This window comes from Rhinoraja longicauda, chromosome 7 (assembly GCF_053455715.1).
Source record: "Rhinoraja longicauda isolate Sanriku21f chromosome 7, sRhiLon1.1, whole genome shotgun sequence".
Taxonomy (NCBI): domain Eukaryota; kingdom Metazoa; phylum Chordata; class Chondrichthyes; order Rajiformes; family Arhynchobatidae; genus Rhinoraja; species Rhinoraja longicauda.
In genome coordinates, this window is record NC_135959.1 from 54,398,000 (window position 1) to 54,425,942 (window position 27,943).

Below are 27,943 nucleotides of genomic sequence, written 5' to 3' on the forward strand. Positions count from 1 at the left end.
CCCGCCCCGCGGTCCCCCTCCGGCAGCTCAGGCCAAACATCTGCCCGAACTGTCACGGTGGACGTTTCACATTCGCGATTGCTTCCCTTGCAACAGATGCCGCCTGACCCGCTGAGTGGCTCCAGCATTTTCCATTTTGATTGTGTTTTTAAATTTCTCCTGGTCAAAACATCTCCGGGCACAGGCCCCACCCCGTCTCACAGCCGCCGCCGCCGCCGCCCTTGCCTTGCTCGATGCGAGTTCGACTCTCAGCTGTAACCGCTTATAAACACTGTCCTCCTGCATTCTGGACAGAATTTATCCTATTAGTGATATCTTATTTTGACCCCCTGCCCATTTCCAGCAATTATTCGTGTGCTACGATGCGATTACATCGCGATCTTTTACGTGATCCCTGACACAAACGACCACTAAGCGAACTTCTCTGGCCTTCGGAGGGACAAGATCCTCGGGTGCCGGGTGACACTGTAAGTACCGGCGCAGGTGATGCATCAGACCGGGAGGAAAGAGATATCACAGGCATTTAATGGAGAAAGCTGCTTCTGTGTGGAATCACAGTTACCAGTTGAAGAAAGTAATTAGAAACACGACTGACCGAATAAATGTGGGGAGAGAGAAGAACTGCGGAGTAGCCAAAGATTTTGAGAAGCAATTTTCTTTAAACTTTTTACATCGCTGCTTCCTGCATTGAACTGATAACTGGGATTTCTCTCTATCCATAGGTTAATGTGGAAATCTTGGTGTTACTAATTTACGATTAGTGGGACAGGTCCACTCTTATCTTCATTGTTTGGTCCTGAAATTTGGTTCAATTTCATCTGTTGGAGTTGAATTTCTCGGCTATAGTTTTCCGTTTATTTTCAAACACTGTATCCCGATACTTGTACCTAATTTCGAAATTTTGGTGAACTGAGGCCTCAAAAGTCCAAATCGTCTGTATAATATTTATTCCCACCTATTATACTCTTGTCTCTGGAGTTAACTTTGTTGTCAAAAAAGTCAGTATGAATTAAAACTGAGGTGAGAAGGAACTTTTTCACCCAGAGAGTTGTGAATTTGTGGAATTCTCTGCCACAGAGGGCAGTGGAAGCCAAATCATTGGATGGATTTAAGAGAGAGTTAGATAGAGCTCTAGGGGCTAGTGGAATCAAGGGATATGGGGAGAAGGCAGGCACGGGTTATTGATTGTGGACGATCAGCCATGATCACAATGAATGACTGTGCTGGCTCGAAGGGCCGAATGGCCTCCTCCTGTACCTATTTTCTATGTTTCTATGAATTTATAAAGTGTAGTAACTGACAAAATAGAAAATTATTTGAAGAGGTGAACATAGTAATTGTCAGGGGCATATCTGTGGATGGTATTTAAATAGATTTCAAAATGTCATTTCACATAGTCTATCATATGAGATGCAAAGCTAAGGTTCACAAATTTATTCTAAACATCAAAAGAAAATGCAGATTTGAAAAAATAAATGTTTTGTACAACAGGCCACATCAAGCTGTCATATTTTGCTGCAGCCCCTGATCCCTACCAGGTTTTCATGGATTGAAAACCTGCCCATCTGCCACAAAATCAATCCCCACATCTAACCATCATTGTTTGCCTTATTGTGAAGAGATCCAATCCTGCTCTCTCCTTTTTGTTGTTCCCCCGTCCCTGATTCCCAACCACCATTGTACCTCAGATATTTCCACCCCATGTGCCCTCATGGTGGAGAAATAATATCGCATGATCAAACATAAAGATATTAAAGGGAACAGTTTCTTTTCATTCAACCTCTGCCAATTGGACACTCTTGACTGGGATTTTATTAGAAAAGGTTTAGTGGCCTAAGTATGTTTCTTAATGTGTCCAATAACATTAAACCCATGTTTATGAGGAAACATCTGGAGTTTTATTCTAATATCCAGTTAGCATTTATTGCTGTTTTAAAAATGTTTTATCAACTTCCATTAACTGTAGATTCAGCTACCATGTCACAGAGCGCGTTGGCTGGAATGGAGAACTCAGCCGTGACTGTACTGAAGAGGGCTATCGAATTGGACAATGATTCCCGCTTGCAAAATGCTTTGGTTTGTTATCAGGAAGGCATCAATCTTCTTATGCAAGTTCTGAAAGGTGATAAAGCATTAAAAGTTCCTTCTGTGATTTACTTTAGTTTATTCACTATTTTATAAACTGAATTCTAGAATCGTCAGAAAATAATTTCATTTTCCCATAGATATTTCCTAAAGATATTTTCTTCAGTAATCCATGGAAACTGGAACAATTATCAGTGAAATTTCAGAAGGGTCCGGACCTGAAATATCACCTTTCTATATTATATTTCTATATTATTTCCCTCCGCGGATGAATAAAGTTTTATCGTATCATAAGTAATATTTTAAGCTATTTGATGTTTTAATGGACATGTGTGCAGTGTTACTGAATCAGAATGGAAGATTGCAGTTTTAGTTTTTGGCCTGTAATGAATAAGCCTTTACATCAACTGCAACAAATAAAAAGGCAATACATGAATAATTGTAGAGACAAAGAACTGCAGATGTTGCTTTACCAAAAAATACACACAAGTTCTGGAGTAATTCAGTGGGTCAGGTAGCACCTTGAGAGAACCTCCACAGATATTTCACTGACAATTGTTCCAGTTTCCATGGATTACGGAAGAAAATATCTTCAGGATCTACTTCTGATCATTCACTGTGAAGTGGAATGTGCACTTGTAGGACTCTGCTGAAGCACCTGCCCACACTTAGTGCGGATTCAAATAGTGTTACAGTGCTGACCATCTCCATAGAAGTAAACTTCAATCACCATTTTACACAGAATCAATGTGTTTAATGCATAGTTATAGAGTTGTGATGATGTCTCCATATCTTATATTGAATGTGACTTGCCAACACTTTGATCTCACGTGAACATAATTTATTTAATGCTGTGTTGTAAAAGTAAATACTTTTACAATTCTTTAGTTATGAATAAAGTAGAAAGAAAAAAATTAATTATAAAAATGTTGTTTTTCACATGAACTATGTAAACTAAACATGAGCACTAACTCAGAAGTAGAAGAATAAATTACTTAAAGAAAAATAATGCACAGAGCAAGTATGTAGAAACAAGAGACTGCTGATTCTGGTTTACAAAATAAAACAAAGTGCTTAGCGTGTCAGGCACCCTTCTCTGCAGAACATGCACAGGTGATGTTTTGGGTCAGGACTCTTCTTTGTCTGACTTAGTGTGGACACAAGCAGTGAAATAGTGCCGACCATACCCATAGAAGTAAACCTCTCTGTAGGTTATATAGGTTATGTAGAGTTGCATTTCTTTTTGTACTCTCCTTTGATTGTTCTGTGTATAAAATCTATATTGGGTATAACTAGTATATTAGTCCCAAAAGCCCAAGACATGAAACCAAATTCGATGGCTAGTGTAAATAAAGCAAGAGCAGAAGCACAACAATTAACTGCACCGTGTCTTGGGTTGGAAAACAAATAATAAATGTGGTTCGAGCAGATTGTAACGGTGGTCCCAGCATTGGGTGATCTATGTTTGAAGTGAAAGCAGTCTTGTTTATATTGCCAAGTTATTTTTCAACTGTCTGTGATGAAAGAAATACCAGAGGGTTTCCAAAACCAACGCAGTGCATCTTAGCACGAGTCATTAACGTCAAGAAATCACAGATAAATAGAACCTGGATGCAAAACAATTTTATACCGTATATTACATGATCGGCGGACTATATAAGGATTTTTTTCTTTTAACAGCTACAAAGGATGAAGCTAAAAAATACCATTATCGAAAGAAGATTGAAAATTACATGGATCGAGCAGAAAAAATTAAAGAACAGCTGAATGACCTCAAAGAAAGTAACTATTTTTGCAGTAATATTTTTGTAAGTTCCACATTTGGCATATTTTCGCATGTAAGATCTACTCATTAGAATACATTTTTTTTGCTTCAAATTGTAAATAGTCCAATTGCTTCAGAAGTTAGAATAGTAATTCAATTGTTTAAAGTAACATTGCGCCATGCAGAAAAGAAAAATGCCTTCTTAATTTCCTGCTCCAGGCTGATTTAACTGATCTCATCTTGGAAGGTACTAAACACAGTTGCAATGACCCCTGGTGAAGGAAAGAAAAAGCTATCAGCCATGTCACTGAGTTAGCTGCATTAAAAAAAAAACATTATTATCAAGGATAAGATTAGCCTGGAGTAGGATAACTGTCTAAGCTCACAGAAACAATGCAACTGCATAGTAACAAAGAACATAGAAAAGTACAGCACAGGAAAAAGCCATTCAACCGACAATGTATGTGTCAAACATGATGCCAAGATAAACCAATCTCATCTGCCTGCACATTATCGACACCCCTCATTCCCTGCATATCCATGTACTTATCTACAAACCTCCTAAATGCCATATCTGTCTCCATTACCACCTGGTGCATGTTCCAGGCACATAGCACCCTCTTTTTTTTTTTTAAACACACCCGACACATATCCTTTAAACTTCCAGCTTAAACCAGGCACATCCATCCATCCATCCATTCATCTGTGGATCTTGTGATATAAAAACCATTATCAAGAGAGCTGGACTGAATAAGTAGTATAAGAAGATAACTGCAGATGCTGGTACTAATCGAAGGTATTTATTCACAAAATGCTGGAGTAACTCAGCGGGTCAGGCAGCATCTCGGGAGAGAAGGAATGGGTGACGTTTCGGGTCGAGACCCTTCTTCAGACTGATGTCAGGGGGGCGGGACAAAGGAAGGATATAGGTGGAGACAGGAAGATAGAGGGAGATCTGGGAAGGAGGAGGGGACGGAGGGACAGAGGAACTATCTAAAGTTGGAGAAGTCGATGTTCATACCACTGGGCTGCAAACTGCCTAGGCGAAATATGAGGTGCTGTTCCTCCAATTTCCGGTGGGCCTCACTATGGCACTGGAGGAGGCCCATGACAGAAAGTTGGTCGTAGAGTAGGAGGGCAGGAGAAATCACAGGGGACTGAATAAGTAGTTATCTCATGAAATGATGCAAGATTTATTACCTCAGATTTTTTTTATATCAGTTTTCTTCCTGATAATAATTTAATGAATTGTTAACATGAGTACAGTTAATTATAATAAATTAGCACAAACATTTTATTTTCCTCTGAATAAGATAAACCAATTCATCTTAAAACTTAAAATGCTATAAAGAATTTAACCTGAAATTATTCTGTGCACAAAAAATTGCTTAAAGTTAGTGTCTTGCCTTTCTTGCCTTCAAGTGCCATTGTGTTCCTGTGGTTTAATATTTCCTCTTAACGAATGAAGTGATGCAGAATTTTAAAATTCTAAATTAAGAAAGACATGCAATAATTATAATCTCAAACTTCTGACTAAAAACATTATGACCATGGTGTATATAAACATATTAATTTCTGCATTTTAGAAGGAAAATACCATGAGCAGATCAAAATTCCAGATGATGCTACGGGGTTTGGTTATGAAAAATTGTTCAATCCATACTTGGATTCATTTGTTACTGAGGTCTGGGTGGAAGATCCATACATCAGGCATGTCCACCAGGTAATAATTATTCCTCTGCGCTATTGGAATGCTTTGTCGATTGAAGTTTTGCCTTAATTTGTAAGCAAGATCACTGATTTTATTTTTATTAATTGACAAAGGCCACTACTTTCATGACAATGGGTTAAGAAAAATTATTGTAGGTATTACAATTTTTCCCACATTTACCAGACATTGAAATTATGTAGGTAAATGTAATTGACTTAATGTTATCTCAATTATTGTTAAATGAATGCAATTAAAGTTTCCAATTGTTGAATACCAGTCCCAATTTAAATGTTTTATAAATATTCAAATATGTTGAGATGATGAAGTAAATTTGTATACTGAAGCACATAAATAATGCAAAACAAATAACTTAACAACCTATAAAAACTATACTTATTTTATGTTTTTTTTTAAGGTGTACAACTTCTTGAGATTCTGCGAGATGCTTATAAAAGGACCTTGCAGTGTGAAAACTATCCATCTGCTGACTTCACTTGATGTAAGTAATTTACAGTGAATCATCATATTGCTGTTAGAAGGCTAGATTGTTCATTGCAAGGCAGCAACAGATGCAGTACAAGAACTAAAGCTAGAATGCTGCAGATACATTATTAATAGTGTTAATAGTACCAACAATTAGAAACAACATTATAAACAACACTAGAACAATTCATTTACTATATATTCAAAGTGCCTCCTGGTTTTTGGAATCAGAATCAAAATAGCAGAATAGCCTTTATTCCAAAGTCATCCAAAAAAACAAGTCTTTTGGACGAATCAGATGTTTACACTAATATTTTTTCTGATATACTTCTATGTTGAAATAGCTAAAGTTACGATGTGCATAATGTGCAATGTGAAATGTCCTAAGGGGTAAAGTTTCAGCAATGAAGAATTGGCAGTGAACATTTCGCTGTGCCTTTTGTTTTAGAGATACACAGCTGTGAGAAGACCCAAGAACACATTTTTGTCTTTTAACCATACTGTGTAAACTCCCTGAGTTAAATGGCCCTTTACCCAATCATTAAGCTACCCGAAACCCTGGACATCATTCAAAAAGTTTTAAACATAGTTTGCATAATTAATATGACAGTAGGAGCACCTTCCCTATTTTTGTATGTTACCTATCGGCCAATTTTATAAGGGATAGAATGTTACAGCAGATTGTTCATGTCTTCAGTTATGGTGTATGAATACCTTAAAAGGAAGAAAAAATGTCTTAAGGAGATGCCAAGAATTATTGGAAAGTTATATTCATATGATTTTAATTTGATTATAGGAAGCTTGCACGCTGTATTGCTAATGCTATTTCTACCACATTTATAGTTAGAAAATTTGATACATATTTTATTTCACAATTCTATTCAATTTAGAATGGTGGTAATGCACAGCAGACCAGCGGCCTTGAGGAAATAAAACAGTCATTGCAGAATTACAATATAACATTGGAGGTGATATACTCCTCTTCAATACACGATCGAGAAATCAGGTAACTTAGATGTAGAGGGTTTTTTAAGAACTTGAGAATTTACTAATTTATTGTTTTTAGTGTTATTTAGCTTTTGTCTGCAGGTTTTGTTCACTGAACTTAGCATTCTTCATTTTTCATTTGAGACAATGGTGAAAGCATTCTGCATTTGTACCTTCAAAGTGGCTACTAACATCTAGATTTGTGTAAGAGTAATTAAAACTTTGGTCCTGCCATTTCCTCTTTTTAACACAAATTTGCATTTATATAGCCTTTGAAATGACAAAATGAAAATAAAATGATGCAATATAATAAAATGGATTGTTTAGTTTAATATTGTCACGTGTACCGAGGGAAAGTGAAAAGCTTTTGTTTCCATTCTATCCAGTCAAAGACTATACATGATTACAATCGAGCAGTCCACAATGTACTCATTGTATTAGATTAAAGGTAGATGGAATTAGATTTCCAAAATACTTTTGCAAAGGAATTAGGTACTAGGAAAAAGTGTCATGGGCATAGTAGAAAAGTGAAATTAACTGGTTTGCTTAATGTGAAGAGAATTTGATGGACCAAATGTTTTTCTGCAATATTGCATTATTGTAGAGTCCAATATACATTATGTATCTACAAAGACGTAGCTACTATGATTCAACCTTTTATCTATTCAGAAACCATAGCTGCCGTCTAAAAGGCATGCAAAAAATTAACACCCACTACACCAGCTGACATTGTATTCCAAAGGCTGAAACAGGAAAATAGGAGCATTATTTATTCCTTTTAATCGTGTATAGACCACATATCAGATCATTTTAGTAAATAGTAAAACACAAAGAAAGATAGACAGATATTAAAAATATGTAGCAGGTCAGGCAGTTTTCATGGATTGAGAAACAATGTTAACATTTCAAATTGATTACGTATGAACAAAACATTATGATGAAAGGTCATTACCTGAAGCTTTAATCTTAGTTCTTTCTACAACATGCACGCAGTCATGTGCGTTTCAGTAGTTTCAGTTTTTACACTTATGTAAAGAGACTAAGGTGCAAGTAAGGTTCTTTAAACTCTCCAATGGATACTAATACCATTCACAGTACTGATATGTTCTGACCAATCTGTAACCTTATTTAGTTACGTTAATACATTGATTTTAGCTCATTTTCTCTACATTAAATAGATTTTTCATTTCTGTGCAAGTAATCGCTAGATGTAAAACACATATTGCTTCCATTCTTCCTAATACCTTCAAGCTTTTACAGTGAAATGAGTACATACTAAAAGTTAAATGCCCCGAACTATGAATTATTGAAATGTAAAACTGCTTCAATAGAATGTGAATGATATATTTACAGATGTTTCTTGGTTCTATTTTCTGAATATAAAACTTTTTTTACAACTAATGTTTTAACATTCTAGTGCAAATTATTATTATATTGTGAAAAATCCTCATGAGAACATTAATTTATGTTTTGCATTTCATTTTAGAAAACTGCCTTTTTTTTAAAAAGTTTGTAATTGTAACATTTTGATTCATGACAGATTCAACAATGGGTGGATGATCAAGATTGGAAGAGGATTAGATTACTTTAAAAAAACACAGGTTTGTTTTTTGTAGTATGAGATAATTCTACATCATTAGAGATGAAATGTGAAAAAAGTAACAGGTGGTTTAGTTACAACAACTTTTGTTTATTTCTGTCCTATAATGTCCCCATTTTCCTGCTGCATCCAGTGCAGCCACAAGAGATTAGCAGCAATAAAGCAAAGTTCCTGGAGGAGCAGCTTTGCCTTCTCTGCAAACTTATTTCTGATTCCTTTTGAGACGATTGATGTGCTTTCAAGTCACATGATTGACTGGGGGAAAACTCACTCTCCCGGTGTACCTTGATGCTCATTACCAACAAGACATTAATGGCGGCAGATCAGGTAATATTCAGAAACATGGAGTAAGGGAAATCTGAATATAACCTGGTCCTAAAATGTTTGAATTAGCATATGCACTCTTGAAAGTAAGGGTCTCTTGCAGCATTTCAAAATATAACTGCTTCAGTAGATTGGTCTTTGCTTTATTTCTCTATTAATTATACACATAGAATAAACATTAAACATCTAATTAATCAAGCTCTTTCATCATTATCTTTTCTGTTGAAAAATGTTTAGCTTGTCCTAAATTGTGCTATGTCTCCCTGGCTTCCAAGTGAGAGGAATATATTTTACACTACAATTACTGCCTTTATTGATCCAATTAACTGTTAAAAATCTATATTACTTTCATGGCTTAATTTATTTAAGTTTGTTTTGAATAGCCTTTCCATTAACATAAGGTGGCTGACAGGCGATGTAAATTTGCTTTGCTAAAGTTATATTTTGATTGCAATTTAAGTCATTGCTGTATGGCCTGATTGACTCAATGTAAATAATATTCCCTTAGGCTGTGAAGTTGTTCTTTTATGGAGGGATGAAGCTCCATCTTTCATTCTTATGTACTAAGCAAACTCTTGAGAGGAGAATTAATATGCACTAAGAAGCTACTTTAGCCAAAACTAAAATGCTGGATGAGAGCGTGTTAAGTAGTATCTGTGAAGGCAAAGGAATGTTCGGTGTTTCAGATTGAGACCCTGCATCAGGGCAAAATTCAGAGGAAAAATTGCTGATATATAGCGTGAGGGGCCAGAGGGGAATCCCTTCACACCCAAACCACCCCCTCCCCAGATACTTTTCCCTGCAACCGCAGGAGATGCAACACCTGTCCCTATACCTCCTCCCTCATCTCCGTCCAAGGACCCCGACAGTCCTTTCAGATGAGGCAGAGGTTCACTTGCACCTCCACCAACCTCATCTACTGTATCCGCTGTTCCAGATGTGGACTCCTATATATTGACATGACCAAGCGCAGGCTCGGTGATTGCTTTGCTGAACACTTCCACTCAGTCCACCGGCTGCGTGATCTCGCGGTTGCTCAACACTTTAACTCCCCCTCCCATACCCATACTGACCTTTCTGTGCTGGGCCTTCTCCACTTTCAGAGTGAGGCTCAATGCAAATTAGAGGAACAGCACCTCGTATTTCATTTGGGCAGCTTACAACTCAGCGGTATGAATATTGACTTCTTTAACTTCAAGGAATCCTTGCTTTCCCTCTCCATCCCTCCCCCAACCTACTTCTCTGACTAGTTTCACTGCCTTCCAGATTAAATTTTATTGATTGGATGCTTCGTTGTCACCTCTCCCTCAACTCTCAATGATTTATTCTACATTTTCTTGAGCATCGTCCCCTTTGATCTCTCATGTTCACACCTTACACTCCCATATCTCCCTCTCTCCTGACTCTCAGTCTGAAGAAGGGCCTCGACCCAAAAGGTCACCCATTCCTTCTCTCCTGTCCCACTGAGTTACTCCAGCATTTTGCGTCTATCTTAGGTTAAAATTCATACACAACGTGAATGTTTATGGTTGCAGCTTTCAATATTTCCATATAAGCTGGCAGCCATACACATGAAAAATTCAACTAAGAGGTCAAAATATAAATTAAGTCCAATCTATATCAGTAGTGTGCTGTAAAATGTTGTATGTTTCACTTTTTTTTAAATGACAATGCTCACAATCATTTGCATCTTTTGTCTCCAGGGCCGATTTTCCATTGGTTACTGTGATTTTGACCTGAGACATTGTCACGAAACTACAGTGGACATTTTCCATATCAAGCATACTAAGAATTCATAGCTTGGAGTAATGACGATTCGGATTATTTTATTACTATTAATGTTATGTCACTGGTACTATAGATATTTTGTAATGAAGTTACTATTACTTGAACGCTTAGCACACTGAACTTGAGTGTTATCAAAAATAAACTGAAAATGCAAAATGTAACATTTCTGCAGGATTTTTAAAAATGTTTAATATTTTGGTATACAATTGTTTTTTTGTTACAGCCCCACGTTAACCAGTGTATGACTACTATATATACAGTACAGGACCAGTGATGTTAAGAACAATCAATTTTAATAAAGGGTACTGGGTTACAACAATGCTGGAAATTGACCACATGCTGTTCCTTGTCCAAAGCATGAATTTCATTTGATATGCATTCCCATGTCAGATTTACACCACTTGTACCATACAAAAATATTAAATACATATTCATTTAGTTTATCTTCATACATGCAGTGACTTAACAAAAGTAATAATGACGACAAATTATAATCGGAGTCAGATCTTCAAAAGGTTCATAAGTGGCCTGTATTCTCTTTACCACCCGAGATTGCTGTATTGTCAGTTTAATTTTCCATGTATCGATTTCTAATAGCAACAGTAAACATATCTACATATAATTCTTCATTTTTCTGTATGAAAAAAAATGAACGCGAACTCTTATGATTTTGAAAAATCAGATTGGAATGAGAGTCATTACCAATAGCTTTTAAAACATTTTTAACTAGAATACTGATTCATACCTCAATGTAGATATGTACATTAAAAGGTAAATTGTTTAACCAGGCTAAGAAAATACATTTGTGATTTTCCAAGTGGCCTTTGAGTTAAAGCTTCTATACACAAAGTCCTATTTTTATTTCTATCAATCATTTTTCCGGAGAAAAATAGCTTGAACAAATGCTGAGACAAAAACCTACCGTTTTTTAAAAAAATAGTAAGAAGTCAGGATGTCACACATATTTTAAGCAGTCCTTGAAAAATTAAGTTTAATTCAAAAGTGCCAATACTTCAGCAATGCTTATGTAATTCCTTCTATAACCAAAAGCTCTGCAATAGCTGGGAGCAGTTCACCAATACTTAAAGTTAGCAGGGGCATAGACACAACAAAAAGTTTTTTGTCCATATTACTGAAGCTAGAGGTTAGATGTTTAACAGAATATGCAAAAGCCATCATGATCAAACATTTGGAAACAAATGCTCCATGCAGGAAAGCTACTAGGCTAATTGTACAAATGGAGTAAAGCAGAAAAGACCAGAGATATGCCTTCTTCAAAGCACTGCAATGATCAGCCCAGAGAGCAATTCATCGCATGGTATTTTAATCATTATTAACTTCATCTTCATTCTCACTGGGAATAATATACAAGCATAATGAGGCCTAACAAATCAGTTAGATTAACACTAAATGCTTAAAGCAAATTGTACCTCCGTATTGCAATTTTTCTGTTTGCTATAAGAACTCCCATAAATGTTTAGCTATTTGCTTAGCTTTCGTGCTCTTTAAATGAACAATTATAGCATGTAACAAACGTGCCTGAAGCATTTAAACAATATTCATTCTTAGACTGATTAATTAGTTTATACCTGAAGTGATTAACTCACTCTTTTGGAATATTTAAATTTGATATCTTATATTCCATTCCTAAATTACAGTATTAATTCCCAATTGCTTGTTCAGTCATAATTGTAAAAAAAACAAATTGTTCCCATGTTTTAGAATTATTGAGACATGCAGCATAGAAACAGGCCTTTCTGCTCACTGAGTCCATACTGGTTATCAAGCACCCATTTATACTAATGCTACACTAATCCCATTTTATTCTCCCTACATTCTCATCAACCTCTCCCAAGTTCTTACACCCGAGGGGTAATTTAGAATGGCCGACAAGCACATAATTGGGATGTGGGAGAGGAAATCACAGCACCAGAGGGAAATCCACTTCATCAAAAGGAGAATGTACAAACTCCACAGGGACAGCACCAGAGGTCAGAATTAAACCGGGGTCGCTGCAACTGAGGCAGTTCTATGAGTTCCACCACTGTGCTGCCCATTTGAGGTTCAAGTACATTATACCTGTCATATTCCCCTCATTTATTTTTTTCAGTTTGTTGAAGGGGCTCTCACATAAGTAACATTTAGCTATTTACGCAAATGGCAGGATTAGATGGGCACAGATAACGTTATATCTTATGCAAATCCCTCATTTTCCTCCCAGCCAGCAGTGTGATTTGGGTGGAATCACCATGAAATCCTCCTTCAACACCTCTTCTGACATTCAGTTCCATGTAGAATTCCACTTTGATTTGTTCCAAAGTAGCTTCCATATCTCCATTGATCAGTACCTTTCTATGGCCAATGAATGCTCAGCACCAGTCAGTCAATCATTGATAATCCTTTGTCTACAATGGCATTGTTGGTATTACTTTCCTTCGTTGGTTAACACTGGTCTGCTTACTGTGCTTTGAAACAGTATTCTGTCCACTATCAGAGCTTATATCTCATTCACCCAATTTGGGATTATTTTTATTGACGGAGAATTTCATATATCCTAATTCCATAGTTGATAATATAACAAAGTTTTTCTTTCTGGGACGTCTCAGTTGTTGCACTTTCACAAGCCAATATAAATGATTACTGCAATTATTAATATTTTAATTTTCATTACTCTTTAAAAAATATTTCAAGTTCTGGTCAGCAATAATAATTTGTTTCATTAACTTTTTTTCAGTGCAGCATTCTATCCAGAATTATTTCCAGGTAGTCTCAATTGCAACTTTCATGTTCTTCTTACAAGTTCAGTATTCATTTGGTTTTGCATAGACCATGTTTCCTGCAGCAGTAACTGCAATTTATTCTGAAATGTGAAGTCCTTATACATAGCAATTCCATAAAATGTTATGCTTATAAATGATTTGATAAAATGTGACTCTCAGAATCAGTGTTCAATCAATATTCATGTGGTAACTTGGCCTTTTTTATAAACGTCTATATAGTACTGTACTGCATCATGGAGGTTAAGAAATACACTAATTTGTTCAGCATAAATTGTGAAAATTACTGTGTACAAACCTTGGGATTTATGAAACTCTTCAACCGAAACATGATGCTTAATATATATGTATTTCTTTTAAAATTAGAACAATAGGTGCATTATTAGATGTATTATTTTCAAGGCTATATATTTATTCTCAAACATGTTGAACAATACAAAAAATCCATTGTAAAATTATTTATATACTATAATTGTAAATGCTGGGGCAAAATAAATCGTTGGAATTTGCTAATATCATAAAATAAACTTATTACAGATTATATCATTAAGCTCTTATTCAGAGACAAGTTTAGTAAATGCAGCAACCTTGAACTTAAAGTGGCATATACCTTAGGGAAAAAAATAAGAAGGCTTTTACTGTTATACAGTAGTAAAATGTAATTGTTAATATTTTATGAGATGTTTTCTATTTATAACGGACTAGACGTAGGACGTTATAATTCATGAAGTCAGAGGAATCTGGCTGTAGTGAATCTACATGAAATCCATCACTCATTGCTGTTTTAAGCACTTCCTCTACAAACAACTGGAAATTGTTAACTTGCTCATTTGTAGGCACAGTCCAAAGTCTTTTTAAGTTTTGTTGTGTGTATTCATCTTCAGGCAATACTGCTACATGCCCAACCCACTGCAATGTCAAATGGTGCGGATCCTTCTTCTCATAACCTATTGGTAAAAGTTTACCATTAACAAAGTAACAAAACTTGGAGCTCAAATGCTTCAAAAAATCAGCTGATGTGCAAAATATGTTGGCATCAAAGACCTCTGTGCTGCACGAGGTTAGGTTGTACATTTGTGGAGCTGGTTTAACAGTGAAGTACACAGTTTGCAGTCTCTTGTCCAGAGTAATGTTGAGCATTGCATTCCTTTCCGCCTTAGCATTTTCAGACTCTCTCTCCTGCAAGGCTACGATTAAAGGCTGGATCTGGTAAAAGTCCGCTTCTCTCTTCAACAAACTAACTTCTTGAAAATCATCTGGGAGGTCGAGGTTTGATGTCCGCAAAAAGTTTAGAATATATCGAAATATTTTCCCATCTCGATCTATGAAGTAATTTCCACGATGATCACTGGTTGAAGGCATTTTCCCACTAAACATTACACCCAGCATTGAGTCTGGGTAATGTGTTAAAGTTGCCAGAGAACTGGTATACAATTTTCCTCCTACATTTATTGTTATGGGATCGGACATATTGAATTGATATTGTGATGTTAATTCCTATTATCTGTTTCATAAAAGGGGAGATAAAAAGAGAAAAAGACTTTATGAAACAGTGCTTAATGCAAAGATCATAAACATTCCATACTAAACAGTCGTACTACTTCTACCCTGTATACAAAAGATTTTTTATGTGAATGGGTTGCAATAATGTATTCTTCACTTCATAGGCAAGCACACATGGCATTTTTGGGGATTCTATTTCCTTTTCCAACATCCCTGGGAAAGAAAAGGGATTGGCTTTGTTACAGACAAATTGTTATGTGGCTAATACTGAAAACTGGAAAGGGAGATGATAGTGTTATTATTGATAAAGGAGGGAATATATATTGGAGACAAGGTTGATATAACTAAGAAAATACACTTAGGACCCGCCCTTACTGGTTGGAATACGTTTTTTTTAACATAAATTACATGTTATTTTATATCAGATTGTGGGAAGGAAATAATAGGCAATCTGTGAACAGATTACATACACAGAAATAACATTAATACAGAGACAAAAGTGACTGCAGATTCTGGCATCTGAGCAAAAAAAAAAAATCTGTAACAACCAAGAGGGTCAAGCAGCTTCTGGAGGCAAAGGGATGGTCAATGTTTCAGGTCTCAACCCTGTGTCCACCTGAGGTGATCAACAAAATTATTACTGTTTTAATTATTTGTCTGACGTTTGGTTCAGAATTTAAAAGGAGAAAAGGGAATGGAATTGCAAAAGGAACAAGGCTTTTGTGGCTAGGCTTTTGTGTCTTTTTTATTTCACTGAAAAGCACAAACATTTTCAGATGTCCTCAGTTAGGTGAAACTGAAGATGGCCCGAGACAAACAACATCATGAAATCAGCACATATACCCGCTCTTAAAGGAAATAAATAGACTGATTCAATTTTTTTTGCTGGAGCAGTTTATAGAATTGCTTAGCATAATGAAAGAAAGAGTAAGACAGATAGAAGCAAAAGTATCGATAGGTGAAATGTCAGGAGCATGAGGTCACAGATCAAGGAATAAAAGCTATGGATTTAGAACAGAAAACCATAGAAACATCTTTATATGAGAATTCAGACAACAGAATTTACTTTCAGAATTAATAGTTAAAGTAGCAAATATGACAACATCTAAGTTGCTATTTTATTGGAACAAATTCATGGAAAATAAAATCAGTATCCTATGAAAAGCATTGTGAACATTAACCATCGTGGCTTAGTGCAATAGCCTTATTTCGACAAAAGGACTGGATTAGAGTTAAAATCCAGGCTGACAGTCCACTGCCACTTTGAAAAAGTGCTCCACTATCAGAGATTTAATCTTTTAATTAAAGCATGAAATCAAACCCCTATATTTCATGCAAAAGGAATGCAAGAAATATAAAGGTATTATTTGGAACAACAGGTGGTTTTCTATAATCATCTTCAACATTGTTTAGGAAAAAAACCTGCAGTTGCTGGTTTAAATCGAAGGTAGATACAAAATGCTGGAGTAACTCAGCGGGTCAGGCAGCATTTCTGGAGAGAAGGAATGGGTGACGTTTCGGATCGAGACCCTTCTTCAGACTGAAACATTGTTTGGTTATTTTCACATCTCCTACAATGCAATAGAGATTAGACTTTAAAGAGTCCTGAAGTAAATGTAAAGCACTTTTAGACAGACAGTGAAATGGGACAGATGCAATGAAAATACAAGTCTTTTTTTCTCATAAAAATATCTGTAGAAAGCTACAGAAATCGAATTAAAATGTGAATAAGGCCAGTTAGACTAATATTTATTGACCTGAAATTTATTCATTAACTAAATTACTGAACAATTTAAATATTTTTATCTGAGCAGAAAAAAAAATCAGCATGATCATGTAAGCATTACTAATTAATATTTTGCGAAGCAACTTAAGTAGTAAATATCGTGGATGCTATTTAGACAAACTTAGATGATGTTCAAAAATGTCTCTAACAACAAGACTGTTAGCTGCCGCTCAAGGCATTTGATGTACTTTATTCTCCTCGCTAGGAAAATGACTGAGGGGCAGGCTACATGGAGATAATGGGCACATACTTGAATTGGCAAGAGGTACTTTTGCTATCTGTAATGGGACTCCATTTATATGATGGAACAAAAAGGCATCTAAAAGAGTTTACCGTTGATAAAAAGCAGAGTAGATGGAAGCATGGAATTACCATCATTTCAAATAATATTTTATATTGAACCTTTAAGATATTAACAAAGATGGCAGTCAAAACAGCTGCAATTACAGGGCATGTTATTAAAAAAAGTATCAGTGAAGGGAGGTAATTTTGGAGTTTATTGCCTTGACAACTGAAGGTGTGGCAGTCAGCAAATTATGGCAACGATCAAGATGCAAGAATTGGAGAGATGCAGATTTCTCAGAAGATTAGAGAGATGGAATATAACACTGATAGACTAGAAAATAAAATTGGAAAAATTGGAAATTCCTTATCCATCAACCATGAAAACAGGATTTGCTGCTAGAAAGTACACAGGCTGCGTGCAGAGGTTTGGACAACAAATATTTCAGAAAGCGCAAGTTTGGTTAAGTAGGAGATTATTACTCAACTTGGGAGGACAAAGGAGAGCAAGACTGAAGAAAATACTGGAAAAACTTAGCAAGCTACGAAAAGGGGAACAGTTAACATTTCACGCCTGTGCTTCATTGGAACAGTTCACTGTTAATGGTTTCTCTTTCTAGAAATGCTGCCTGACTTGCTGAGTTTTTGCAGCAGTTTCTATTTTTACCTTAAATTTCCAGAATCTCTGCAATCCTCCTCCCTCCCCCCCCCCCCCCCCCCCCCCCCCCCCATCTTCACTAATGAGCATTTTCTAAATAGGGAATCATTGGAAGAAAGAGGCCAAAGGAGTTCAGATGCCTACACATGGATCTATATAAAGTCTAGACCAGACACCCCCCCAAAAAAATAGAAAGGTTAATATCAGGACTGAACTTTATACCTAAAGAACTAAAATGCAATGGGGTAGAGGCTATTCTGCAACATAGCCCTGGTTACAGCCAGAATATGTCTGAAGAAGGCTCTCGACCCGAAACGTCACTCATTCCTTCTCTCCTGAGATGCTGCCTCACTCGCTGAGTTACTCCAGCATTTTGTGTCTACTTTCGATTTAAACCAGCATCTGCAGTTATTTTCCTACCCAGAATACTCTGATCAGTTCTGAGAATCATACGTTAGAAAGGATATTGTAGCCTTGGAGAGAGTATTGAAATGACATTTGGGCCCAAACAGATAAATTACAAATCAATAATATGGTTATATTCTTGGAATTAATATTTAATGGATGAGCTGATTAGTATTATGAAAGAGAATAGGGTAAATAGTGAGAAACCAAAAGGCTGGTCATTGCACGAATCAACCCCTGCAATATCCATAGCTGTACGCTTAGCCCCCTGCTTTAACCTTTATATCCATGCTGTATGGCTAAGCGCACCACTAAACTCAGTAGGTCACTCAGTTCTTTTGGGTGCGCGGTTGGAGCGGTTGGAGTAGCGGCCGGGCGGTAGGTTTAGTAACCGAGCACGGGGCTTTGTTTGGAGAGTATGAGTGCCAGGGCAGTTTTTTGTTCTGGGTGTCGGATGTGGGGAATCTGGGAGTCTGATAGTCTTCCAGACATCCACATCTGCGCCAGGTGCGACGAGATGGGGCTCCTAAGGGACCGTATTAGGAACCTGGAGCGGCAGATTGATGACCTCCGTCTGATCAGGGAGAGTGAGGAGGTTATAGATAGGAGTTACAGAGAGGTGGTCACTCCAAGACCACGGGAGGTAGACAAGTGGGTCACTGTTAGGGGGGGCAAGGAGCAGAGGCAGGGACTAGGGAGTACCCCGGTGGCTGTACCCCTTGGAAATAAGTACTCCTGTTTAAGTACTGTTGGGGGGGACAGCCTACCTGGGGGCAGCGACGGTGCCCGGGCCTCTGGCAAGGAGTCCGGTCCTGTTGCTCAGAAGGGTAGGGAAAGGAAGAGGAGAGCGATAGTAATAGGGGACTCTATAGTGAGGGGGTCAGATAGGCGTTTCTGTGGACGCAGTCGGGAGACCCGGATGGTGGTTTGCCTCCCTGGTGCCGGTGTCCGGGATGTGTCTGAGCGTGTCCAGGATATCCTGAAAGGGGAGGGAGAGGAGCCAGAGGTCGTGGTACATATAGGTACCAACAATATAGGTAGGATAAGGGAAGAGGTCCTGAAAGGAGAATTTAGGGGGCTAGGAAGAGAGTTAAAAAAAAGGACTTCCAAAGCAATAATCTCAGGCTTACTGCCTGTGCCACGCGATAGTGAGAATAGGAATGGAGTGAGGTGGAGGATAAATAAGTGGCTGAGGAACTGGTGCAGGGAGCAGGGTTTCAAGTTTCTGGATCATTGGGACCTCTTCTGGGGGAAGTATGACCTGTACAAAAAGGACGGGTTGCATCTGAACCTGAGGGGAACCAATATCCTGGCGGGGAGATTTGCTAAAATAATTGCGGAGACTTTAAACTAGTACGGTTGGGGGGAGGGACTCAAACACAGATAGCTAACAGGCAGTGTGTGAGGCAGGAGGCAGAAAAGGGAAACACTCAGACCCAATATGTAGGAGAGAAAGAAGGGAAAAGAAATAAACTGAGAATAAGAAATGATGGGTCCCTTAAATGTGTATATTTTAATGCTAGGAGCATTGTAAGAAAGGTGGATGAGCTTAGAGCCTGGATTGACATCTGGAAGTATGATGTTGTGGCGATCAGTGAAACATGGTTGCAGGAGGGTTGCGATTGGCAATTAAATATTCCAGGATTTCATTGTTTCAGATGTGATAGAATCGGAGGGGCAAGAGGTGGGGGTGTTGCATTGCTTGTCAGGGAGGATATCACAGCAGTGCTTTGGCAGGACAGACTAGAAGGCTCAATTAGGGAGGCTGTTTGGGTGGAACTCAGAAATGAGAAAGGTTTAGCAACACTTATAGGGGTGTATTATAGACCGCCAAATAGGGAACAAGAATTGGAAGAGCAAATATGTAAGGAGATAGCAGATATTAGTAGTAAGCACAGAGTGGTGATTGTGGGTGATTTCAATTTTCCGTATATAGACTGGGAATCGCATTCTGTTAAAGGGCTGGATGGTTTGGAGTTTGTAAAATGTGTGCAGGATAGTTTTTTGCAGCAATACGTAGAGGTGCCTACCAGAGAAGGGGCAGTGTTGGACCTCCTGTTAGGAAATGAGATGGGTCAGGTGACGGAGGTATGTGTTGAGGAGCACTTTGGGTCTAGTGATCACAATGCCATTAGTTTTAATATCATTATGGAGAAGGTCAAATCTGGACCAAGGGTTGAGATTTTGGTTTGGTGAAAGGCTAATTTTGAGGAGATGAGAAAGGATTTAAAAGGAGTGAAATGGAGATTTTTGTTTTATGAAAAGGATATAATAGAGAAATGGAGGATATTTAAAGGTGAAATTTTGAGAGTACAGAGTCTTTATGTCCCTGTTCGGTGGAAAGGAAAGAATAATAATTTGAAAGAGCTGTGGTTTTCCAGGGAAATTGGACACTTGGTTCGGAAAAAGAGGGAGATATACAATAAATATAAGCGGCAGGGAGTAAATGAGGTTCTTGAGGAATATAAAGAATGTAAAAGGAATCTTAAGAAGGAAATTAGAAAAGCGAAAAAAAGATATGAGGCTGCTTTGGCAAGTAATGTAAAAGTAAACCCCAAGGGGTTCTACAGATATGTCAATAGCAAAAGGATAGTGAGGGATAAAATTGGTCCATTAGAGAGTCAGAGTGGTCAGCTATGTGCTGAGCCGGAAGAAATGGGGGAGATATTAAACAATTTCTTTTCTTCGGTATTTACCGAGGAGAAGGATATTGAATTATGTGAGGTAAGCGAAACAAGTAGAGTAGTGATGGAAATTAGGAGGATTAAAGAAGAGGAGGTACGGACACTTTTGAAAAATATAAAAGTGGATAAATCTCCAGGTCCTGATAGGATATTCCCTAGGACATTGAGGGAAGTTAATGCAGAAATAGCAGGGGCTATGACGGAAATATTTCAAACGTCATTAGAAACGGGGATGGTGCCGGAAGATTGGCGCATTGCGCATGTTGTGCCCTTGTTTAAAAAAGGTTCTAAAAGTAAACCTAGCAATTATAGACCTATTAGTTTGACGTCTGTGGTGGGAAAATTAATGGAAAAGATACTTAGGGACAATATATATAATTATTTGGATAATCAAGGCCTGATTAGAAACAGTCAACATGGATTTGTGCCTGGAAGGTCATGTTTGACTAATCTTCTTGAATTTTTTGAAGAGGTTACCAGGGAAATTGATAAGGGCAAGGCTGTGGATGTTGTCTATATGGACTTCAGTAAGGCATTTGACAAGGTTCCACATGGAAGGTTGATTAAGAAGGTTAAATCGTTGGGTATTAATAGTGAGGTTGCAAGATGGATTCAACAATGGCTGAATGGGAGATACCAGAGGGTAACGGTTGACAATTGTATGTCAGGTTGGAGGCCAGTGTCTAGTGGAGTACCCCAAGGATCTGTGTTGGGTCCACTGTTGTTTGTCATTTACATTAATGATCTGGATGATGGTGTGGCAAATTGGATTAGTAAATATGCAGATGATACTAAGATAGGTGGAGTAGTTGATAGTGAGGTAGATTTTCAAAGTCTACAGAGAGACTTGGGCCTTTTGGAAGGGTGGGCTGAAAGATGGCAGATGGAGTTTAATGCTGATAAGTGTGAGGTGCTGCATTTTGGTAGGACAAATCAAAATAGGACGTACAGGGTAAATGGTAGGGAATTGAGGAATGCAGTGGAACAGAGGGATCTGGGAATAACTGTGCATTGTTCCCTGAAGGTGGAATCTCATGTGGATAGGGTGGTGAAGAAGGCGTTTGGTATGCTTGCCTTTATAAATCAGAGCATCGAATATAGAAGTTGGGATGTAATGTTAAAATTGTACAGGGCATTGGTGAGGCCGAATCTGGAGTATGGTGTGCAGTTCTGGTCGCCAAATTATAGGAAGGATGTCGACAAAATGGAGAGCGTACAGAGGAGATTTACTAGAATGTTGCCTGGGTTTCAGCACTTAGGCTACAGAGAGAGGTTGAACAGGTTGGGTCTTTATTCTTTGGAGCGTAGAAGGTTGAGGGGGGACTTGATAGAGGTTTTTAAAATTTTGAGAGGGACGGACAGAGTTGACGTGGGTAGGCTTTTCCCTTCGAGAGTGGGGAAGATTCCAACAAGGGGACATAGCTTCAGAATTGAGGGACAAAGGTTTAGGGGTAACATGAGGGGGAACTTCTTTACTCAGAGGGTGGTGGCTGTATGGAATGGGCTTCCGGTGGAAGTGGTGGAGGCTGGCTCGATTTTATTATTTAAGAGTAAATTGGATAGGTATATGGATAGGAGGGGATTGGAGGGTTATGGTCTGAGTGCAGGTAGATGAGACTAGGTCAGGGAAAATGGTCGGCGTGGACTGGTAGGGCCGGACAGGCCTGTTTCCATGCTGTAGTTGTTATATGTTATATTATATGTTATATGTTATTTCTGAAAAGAGAATCAAACCCTGCCTAAGAAATGACTGGGATATTCAGTTTGCCTATCATTGTAACTGGTCACCGCAGATGCTCTCACTGGCTCCACTCTCTGCACTGGGGTATCTGGAAAGCAAGAACACATACGTCAGTCTGCTTTTCATCGACTACAGCTCAGTATTCCTCTCCAAACTCATAAGTCATCTCCAAGACCTGGGGTAGGCACAAAATGCTGGAGTAACTCAGCGGGACAGGTAGCATCTCTGGAGAGAAGGAATGGGTTACGTTTCAGGTCGAGACCCTTCTTCAGACTGATGTCAGGGGAGGGGTCGGGCCAAAGACCTCCAAGGCCTTCTCTCCAAGACCTGGGCCTCTGCGCCTCTGCTTGCCACTGAATCTTTGACTTCCTCATCAGCAGATCTTAATCAGTGTGGATTGGTAACAACACGTCCTCACTGATCATCAACACAGGTGCACGTCAAACTGTATGCTTAGCCCCCTGGTCTAATCTTGATATCCATGCCGTGTGGCGAAGTACATTGCCAATGTAGCTACAAATTTGACGATGCACTACTGTTGTTGGACGAATCATGGATGGTAATGAGTAAGCGTGCAGAAGAGAGAAAGAATACCTGGTTGAGTAGTGACTCAACAAAATTTCACACTCAACATCAACAAAACCCAGGAACGAGAGTCAAGTGTTTAGTTGTCATATGTACTGACACGGATCAATGAGATGATTACTTACAACAGCTTACCAAGACCATTAATGCAATACACTCAGATAAATATATACCAATCAATAATACAGTAAATTAAAGACCATTATACTAGGTAATGTTCACTGTGCAAAACCAAAGTCCACAGTGCAACCAAAGAGACAGTTCATCGAAGATCATAATTGCTGAGGTAGTGATTATAGTGGGTGAGGTTGCTGTTGTGTAGTGTTCAAAACCCTGATGGTTTCCGGGAAGAAGCTGTTCTTGAACCTGGTGGTCACGGTTTTCAGGCCCCTGTACCTTCTTGTCAATGGTAATGGCATGGCCAGGGAATTCACACACACCATTGTGACGACTGCTTACATTCCTCCGTCCGCCAAACCGCTGCGTGCAAGTGACATCATCCATACAGTCCCCGTGAGACTCCAGACACAACACCGAGTGCTTTCATCGCTATCTCGGGGGACTTCAACCACCTGACTTTGGACGCTACTCTACCCACTTTCACTCAGTTTGTTGACTGTCCCACCAGGGATATGAAAACATTGGACCTGCTGTATGCCAATGTTAAAGAGGTGTACAGCCCCATCGCCCTTCCACCACTGGGAAGATCCGACTACAACCTGGTTCACCTCCTACCCAGGTATAAGCCAATGGTCCAGATGCTGCCTGTGACTGCAAGGTCAGTGAGGAGGTGGTCACAGGGGGCCTATGACACCCTGCAGGGCTGTTTTGAGGACACAGGTTGGGATGCACTCTGTAGTCCCGATGGAGAGGACATTGATGGATTCACAGACTGTGTACCAGCTACATAAAGTTCTGTGTGAAAAACGTTGTCCCTGAGGAGACTGTACACTGTTTCCCCGACAACAAGCCCTGGGTCACCAGTGCATAAAGGCCCTTCTCAACCAGAAGAGGGCCTTCAGGAATGGTGACAGGGAAGAGGTGGAACGGTAGCAGAAAGACCTGAAAACAGGGCAAGGACGACTACAGGAGGAAGCTGGAGTGGAAATTTCAGCAGAACAACATGAGGGATGTGTGGAGCGGGATGAAGAGCATTACAGGCTCCAAGAAGACCAGTGGCCTGGGGAGAAAAAGCAATCAGGACTGGGCCAATGAGCTAAACCTGTTTTTTAATAGATTTGATGGTGGGGCCTCTGTCCACCCTCCCCCCTGCTCCCCGACAGTCTCTCCCCCTCAATCCCCCTGGTCCACTTCCTCAGCCCTTTCTGTGCCAAGCCTGACCATCAAGGCTGAGCAGGTGAGGAAGTAGCTGAGCAGACTCCACCTAGGCAAAGCTACAGGTCCCGATGGTGTCAGCCCTCAAGGCATGTGCCAGCCAGTTGTGTGGAGTACTACAGCATATCTTCAACCTGAGCCTGGAGAGGGTTCCTGTGATGTGGAAGACATCCTGCCTGTTTCCTGTACCAAAGAGGACACACCCAGCTCCTCCGCTGACTACACACATCAGGAAGTCCCTGGAGAGGCTGGTGCTCATTTACCTGCGACCCCTGGTTAAACCCTACCTGGACCCCCTGCAGTTCGCTTACCAAGCGAAGATGGGGGTTGAGGACGCTATCATCCACCTGCGCCATCGTTCCTATGCTCACCTGGATAAGCCGGGAAGCATTGTGAGAGTCATGTTTTTTTACATCTCCAGGGCTTTTAACACGATCCGGCCTGAACTGCTAGGGAGCAAACTGACGAAGATGCGGGTGGATGCTCCATTGGTGTCCTGGATCACCAACTACCTGGCTGGACGACCACTGTATGTCAGGCTACAGAACTGTGTCTCAGACATGGTGGTGAGCAACACAGGGGCCCCGCAGGGGAAGGTCCTCTCTCCCTTCCTGTTCACCATCTACACCTTGGACTTTAAATATAACTCCGCCTCCTGCCACCTGCAATTGATGACTCTGCAATTGTGGGCTCCATCAGTGAGGGAAGGGAAGCTGAATACAGAGATGTCATCAACGACTTTGTTGAGTGGTGAGGGCTGAATCACTGCAGCTCAACACCGACAAGACTAAGGAGTTGGTGGTAGACTTTAGGAGGAGAGGAACACCCCTGTCCCCTGTCTCCATCATTGGTGTGGATGTGCAGTTTACCAGGGAGTGCAAATACCTGGGAGTCTACCTGCACAGTAAACTGGACTGGTCCAGGAACACCCCTGTCCCCTGTCTCCATCATTGGTGTGGATGTGCAGTTTACCAGGGAGTGCAAATACCTGGGAGTGTACCTGCACAGTAAACTGGACTGATCCAGGAACACTGAGGCCCTGTACTTTTTGAGAAGTGAGATGCTGCAGATGTTCTAGCAATCGGTGTTAGCCGGTGCCTTCTTCTTCACTACCGTGTGCTGGGGCAGCAAGGTGTAGGCTGCGGATGCAAATAGGATCAAGACTCATCAGGAAGGCTGGCTCCGTCCTGGGGGCAGAGTTGGATTTTTGGGAGGTGGTCTTGGAGGGGAGGATGCTCCTCAAACTGTGGAGCATCCTGGCCAATACAGCTCAACCCCTCCATGATACACTGGTCAACCTGAGGAGTACCTTCAGCAACAGACTGGTTCCACCAAGATGCAGGACAGAACGCCACAGGACATCCTTCTTCCCTGTGGCTATCAAACTTTGTAACTCCTCCGCCTTCTGCCGTGGGGTAGACTAAGACTGATGACTGACCCCCATCCCCACCTCCTCAATCTTTGCACATCCCCAAAGCCTTACCACTCGTCACTTTATTTTCATGTTTCATGTATTTTGTGTTTTTTATGACTGTTGGCAAATTAATTTCCCTCCTGGGATAAATATAGTTCTATCGTATCGTATCATATCATGTTTATGGGATAAATTTTAGAATATGAGGAAAGCAGCAAAAGATCAGTCTATAGAGATCAGTTTAAGAAAGCTAATGGTATGTTGGCCTTCATAACGAGAGGATTTCAATATCGAAGTAAAGAGGTTCTGCAGTTGTATAGGGCCCTGGTAAGACCACATCTGGAGTATTGTGTACAGTTTTGGTCTAATTTGAGGAAGGACATCCTTGTAATTGAGGCAGTGCAGCGAAGGTTCACGAGATTGATCCCTGGGATGGCGGGACTGTCATATGAGGAAAGATTGAAAAGACTGGGCTTGTATTCACTGGAGTTTAGAAGGATGAGAGGAGATCTTTTAGAGACATATACAATAATAAAAGGACTGGACAAGCTAGATGCAGGAAAAATGTTCCCAATGTTGGGGGAGTCCAGAACCAGGGGCCACAGTCTTAGAATAAAGGGGAGGGCATTTAAAACTGAGGTGAGAAGTACTTTTTCACCCAGAGAGTTGTGAATTTGTGGAATTCTCCGCCACAGAGGGCATTGGAGGCCAAATCACTGGGTGGATTTAAGAGAGAGTTCGATAGAGCTCTCAGAACTAGTGGAATCAAGGGATATGGGGAGAAGGCAGGCACGGGTTACTGATTGTGGATGATCAGCCATGATCACAATGAATGGCGGTGCTGGCTCCAAGGGCCGAATGGCCTCCTCCTGCACCTATTTTCTATGTTTCTATATTCTCCAGAAAATGCAAGATAAACTCAAATCAATCATATTGTTAGAATCATTTTAACATTTGTTTTGCTTATTTTAAAATATCCAAAATGGCTTCATAAAAAACAATCTTCATTCTCACAGTTCTCTTCATTTTTTGGAACTAATCATTAACAAAGTTCTACAAATTATAAATGGGTACCACAGCATCTAAAAAAAGAGATAAAACAGCACTGTTGGCAATACTTAGCAGGTAAAACATGGCCTAGAGGAGTTGCGATAACTATTGCAATAAGATTTGCACACATCTTTTGTGGCAACTATTAACACATTTAAGGCATTCATACAGGTTTTCAAAAAGGAGGCTCTGATTAATTAGCATTTGTTATTTCACACAGCTTATTTCACACTAACTTCAAAAGGTTTATCAAATTCTTCGAACAGACACGCCATGAAATAACAGGCAGAAACAAGGAACTGCAGATGTTGGTTTACAAAAAAAAAAGACACCAAGTGCTAGAGTAACTCAGCGGGCCAGGCATTATCTCTGGAGAACGTCACCTATCCATGATGACCAGAGATGCTGTCTGACCCACTGAGTGACCCCAGCACTCTGTGTCTCCTTTCCATGACATAGCATGTGACTACCAGGCATAAATTCATATTTCCAAAGTTTTTATTCTGCTGGTCAAAGCCATTTCTGCATCACAACAGCTTAACATTAGGTAAATAAATAAATGATAAAACTTAACTTTAACGTAATACATACTTTCTAAATGACCAAACAGTTATGACCCCTTGGTGCGCTGTGAACCTGTTTTCGTATCCACTACTTCTTTCGACCCGAAAGCATAATTTGCGTTGACAGCAGATTTGTTATGTAAAAAAAAAACCTTTCCGAATAAAACGTAATAGATGCAGAAGATTACGGCATCACAGAATAATGCATTTTTTAATTCAATCATATCATGAGTCACTGCTTCCCACAACTACACAATCGCCGTGCACTGAGGAGATGAGGCGCACCTGCAACCCACACAAACACTGCATTGTGCAGAGTGCACGGCACTCACCTTGCTTCAACACAACTTGGTGACGAGCCCGTGGTGGAAGCTGGTAGCGCTCCGGCGTACGGACTTTGTAGTTTAACACCAGTTC

At 39.5% G+C, this 27,943-nt stretch overlaps 2 protein-coding genes across 5 annotated transcripts; one reads left to right on the forward strand and one right to left on the reverse strand.

Moving 5' to 3' along the window:
- mitd1 (MIT, microtubule interacting and transport, domain containing 1) lies at positions 1 to 14,003 on the forward strand. 3 transcript variants are annotated; one of them, XM_078402615.1, is made up of 9 exons: positions 1 to 467; positions 1,967 to 2,122; positions 3,766 to 3,867; positions 5,437 to 5,573; positions 5,977 to 6,060; positions 6,935 to 7,050; positions 8,572 to 8,632; positions 8,765 to 8,958; positions 10,659 to 10,768. In XM_078402615.1, exons 2-8 carry the CDS (start codon positions 1,978 to 1,980, stop codon positions 8,918 to 8,920), a joined length of 801 nt encoding a protein of 266 aa, XP_078258741.1. In that variant the 5' UTR covers positions 1 to 467; positions 1,967 to 1,977; the 3' UTR covers positions 8,921 to 8,958; positions 10,659 to 10,768. The 3 variants fall into 3 exon arrangements, with proteins under 3 accessions (XP_078258741.1, XP_078258742.1, XP_078258743.1); XM_078402616.1 differs by lacking the exon at positions 8,765 to 8,958 and having other exon boundaries at positions 10,659 to 14,003; XM_078402617.1 differs by lacking the exons at positions 8,765 to 8,958; positions 10,659 to 10,768 and adding an exon at positions 10,967 to 14,003.
- Positions 10,919 to 27,891, reverse strand: LOC144595302 (BTB/POZ domain-containing protein KCTD21-like). Of its 2 annotated transcripts, none has more exons than XM_078402618.1 (2): positions 27,859 to 27,891; positions 10,919 to 15,024 (listed from the first exon to the last, which is right to left on the reverse strand). In XM_078402618.1, the coding sequence occupies exon 2, from the start codon at positions 14,988 to 14,990 to the stop codon at positions 14,208 to 14,210; it is 783 nt and encodes a 260-aa protein (XP_078258744.1). In that variant the 5' UTR covers positions 14,991 to 15,024; positions 27,859 to 27,891; the 3' UTR covers positions 10,919 to 14,207. The 2 variants fall into 2 exon arrangements, with proteins under 2 accessions (XP_078258744.1, XP_078258746.1); XM_078402620.1 differs by lacking the exon at positions 27,859 to 27,891 and adding an exon at positions 27,555 to 27,646.
- Positions 27,892 to 27,943: the final 52 nt, after the last annotated feature.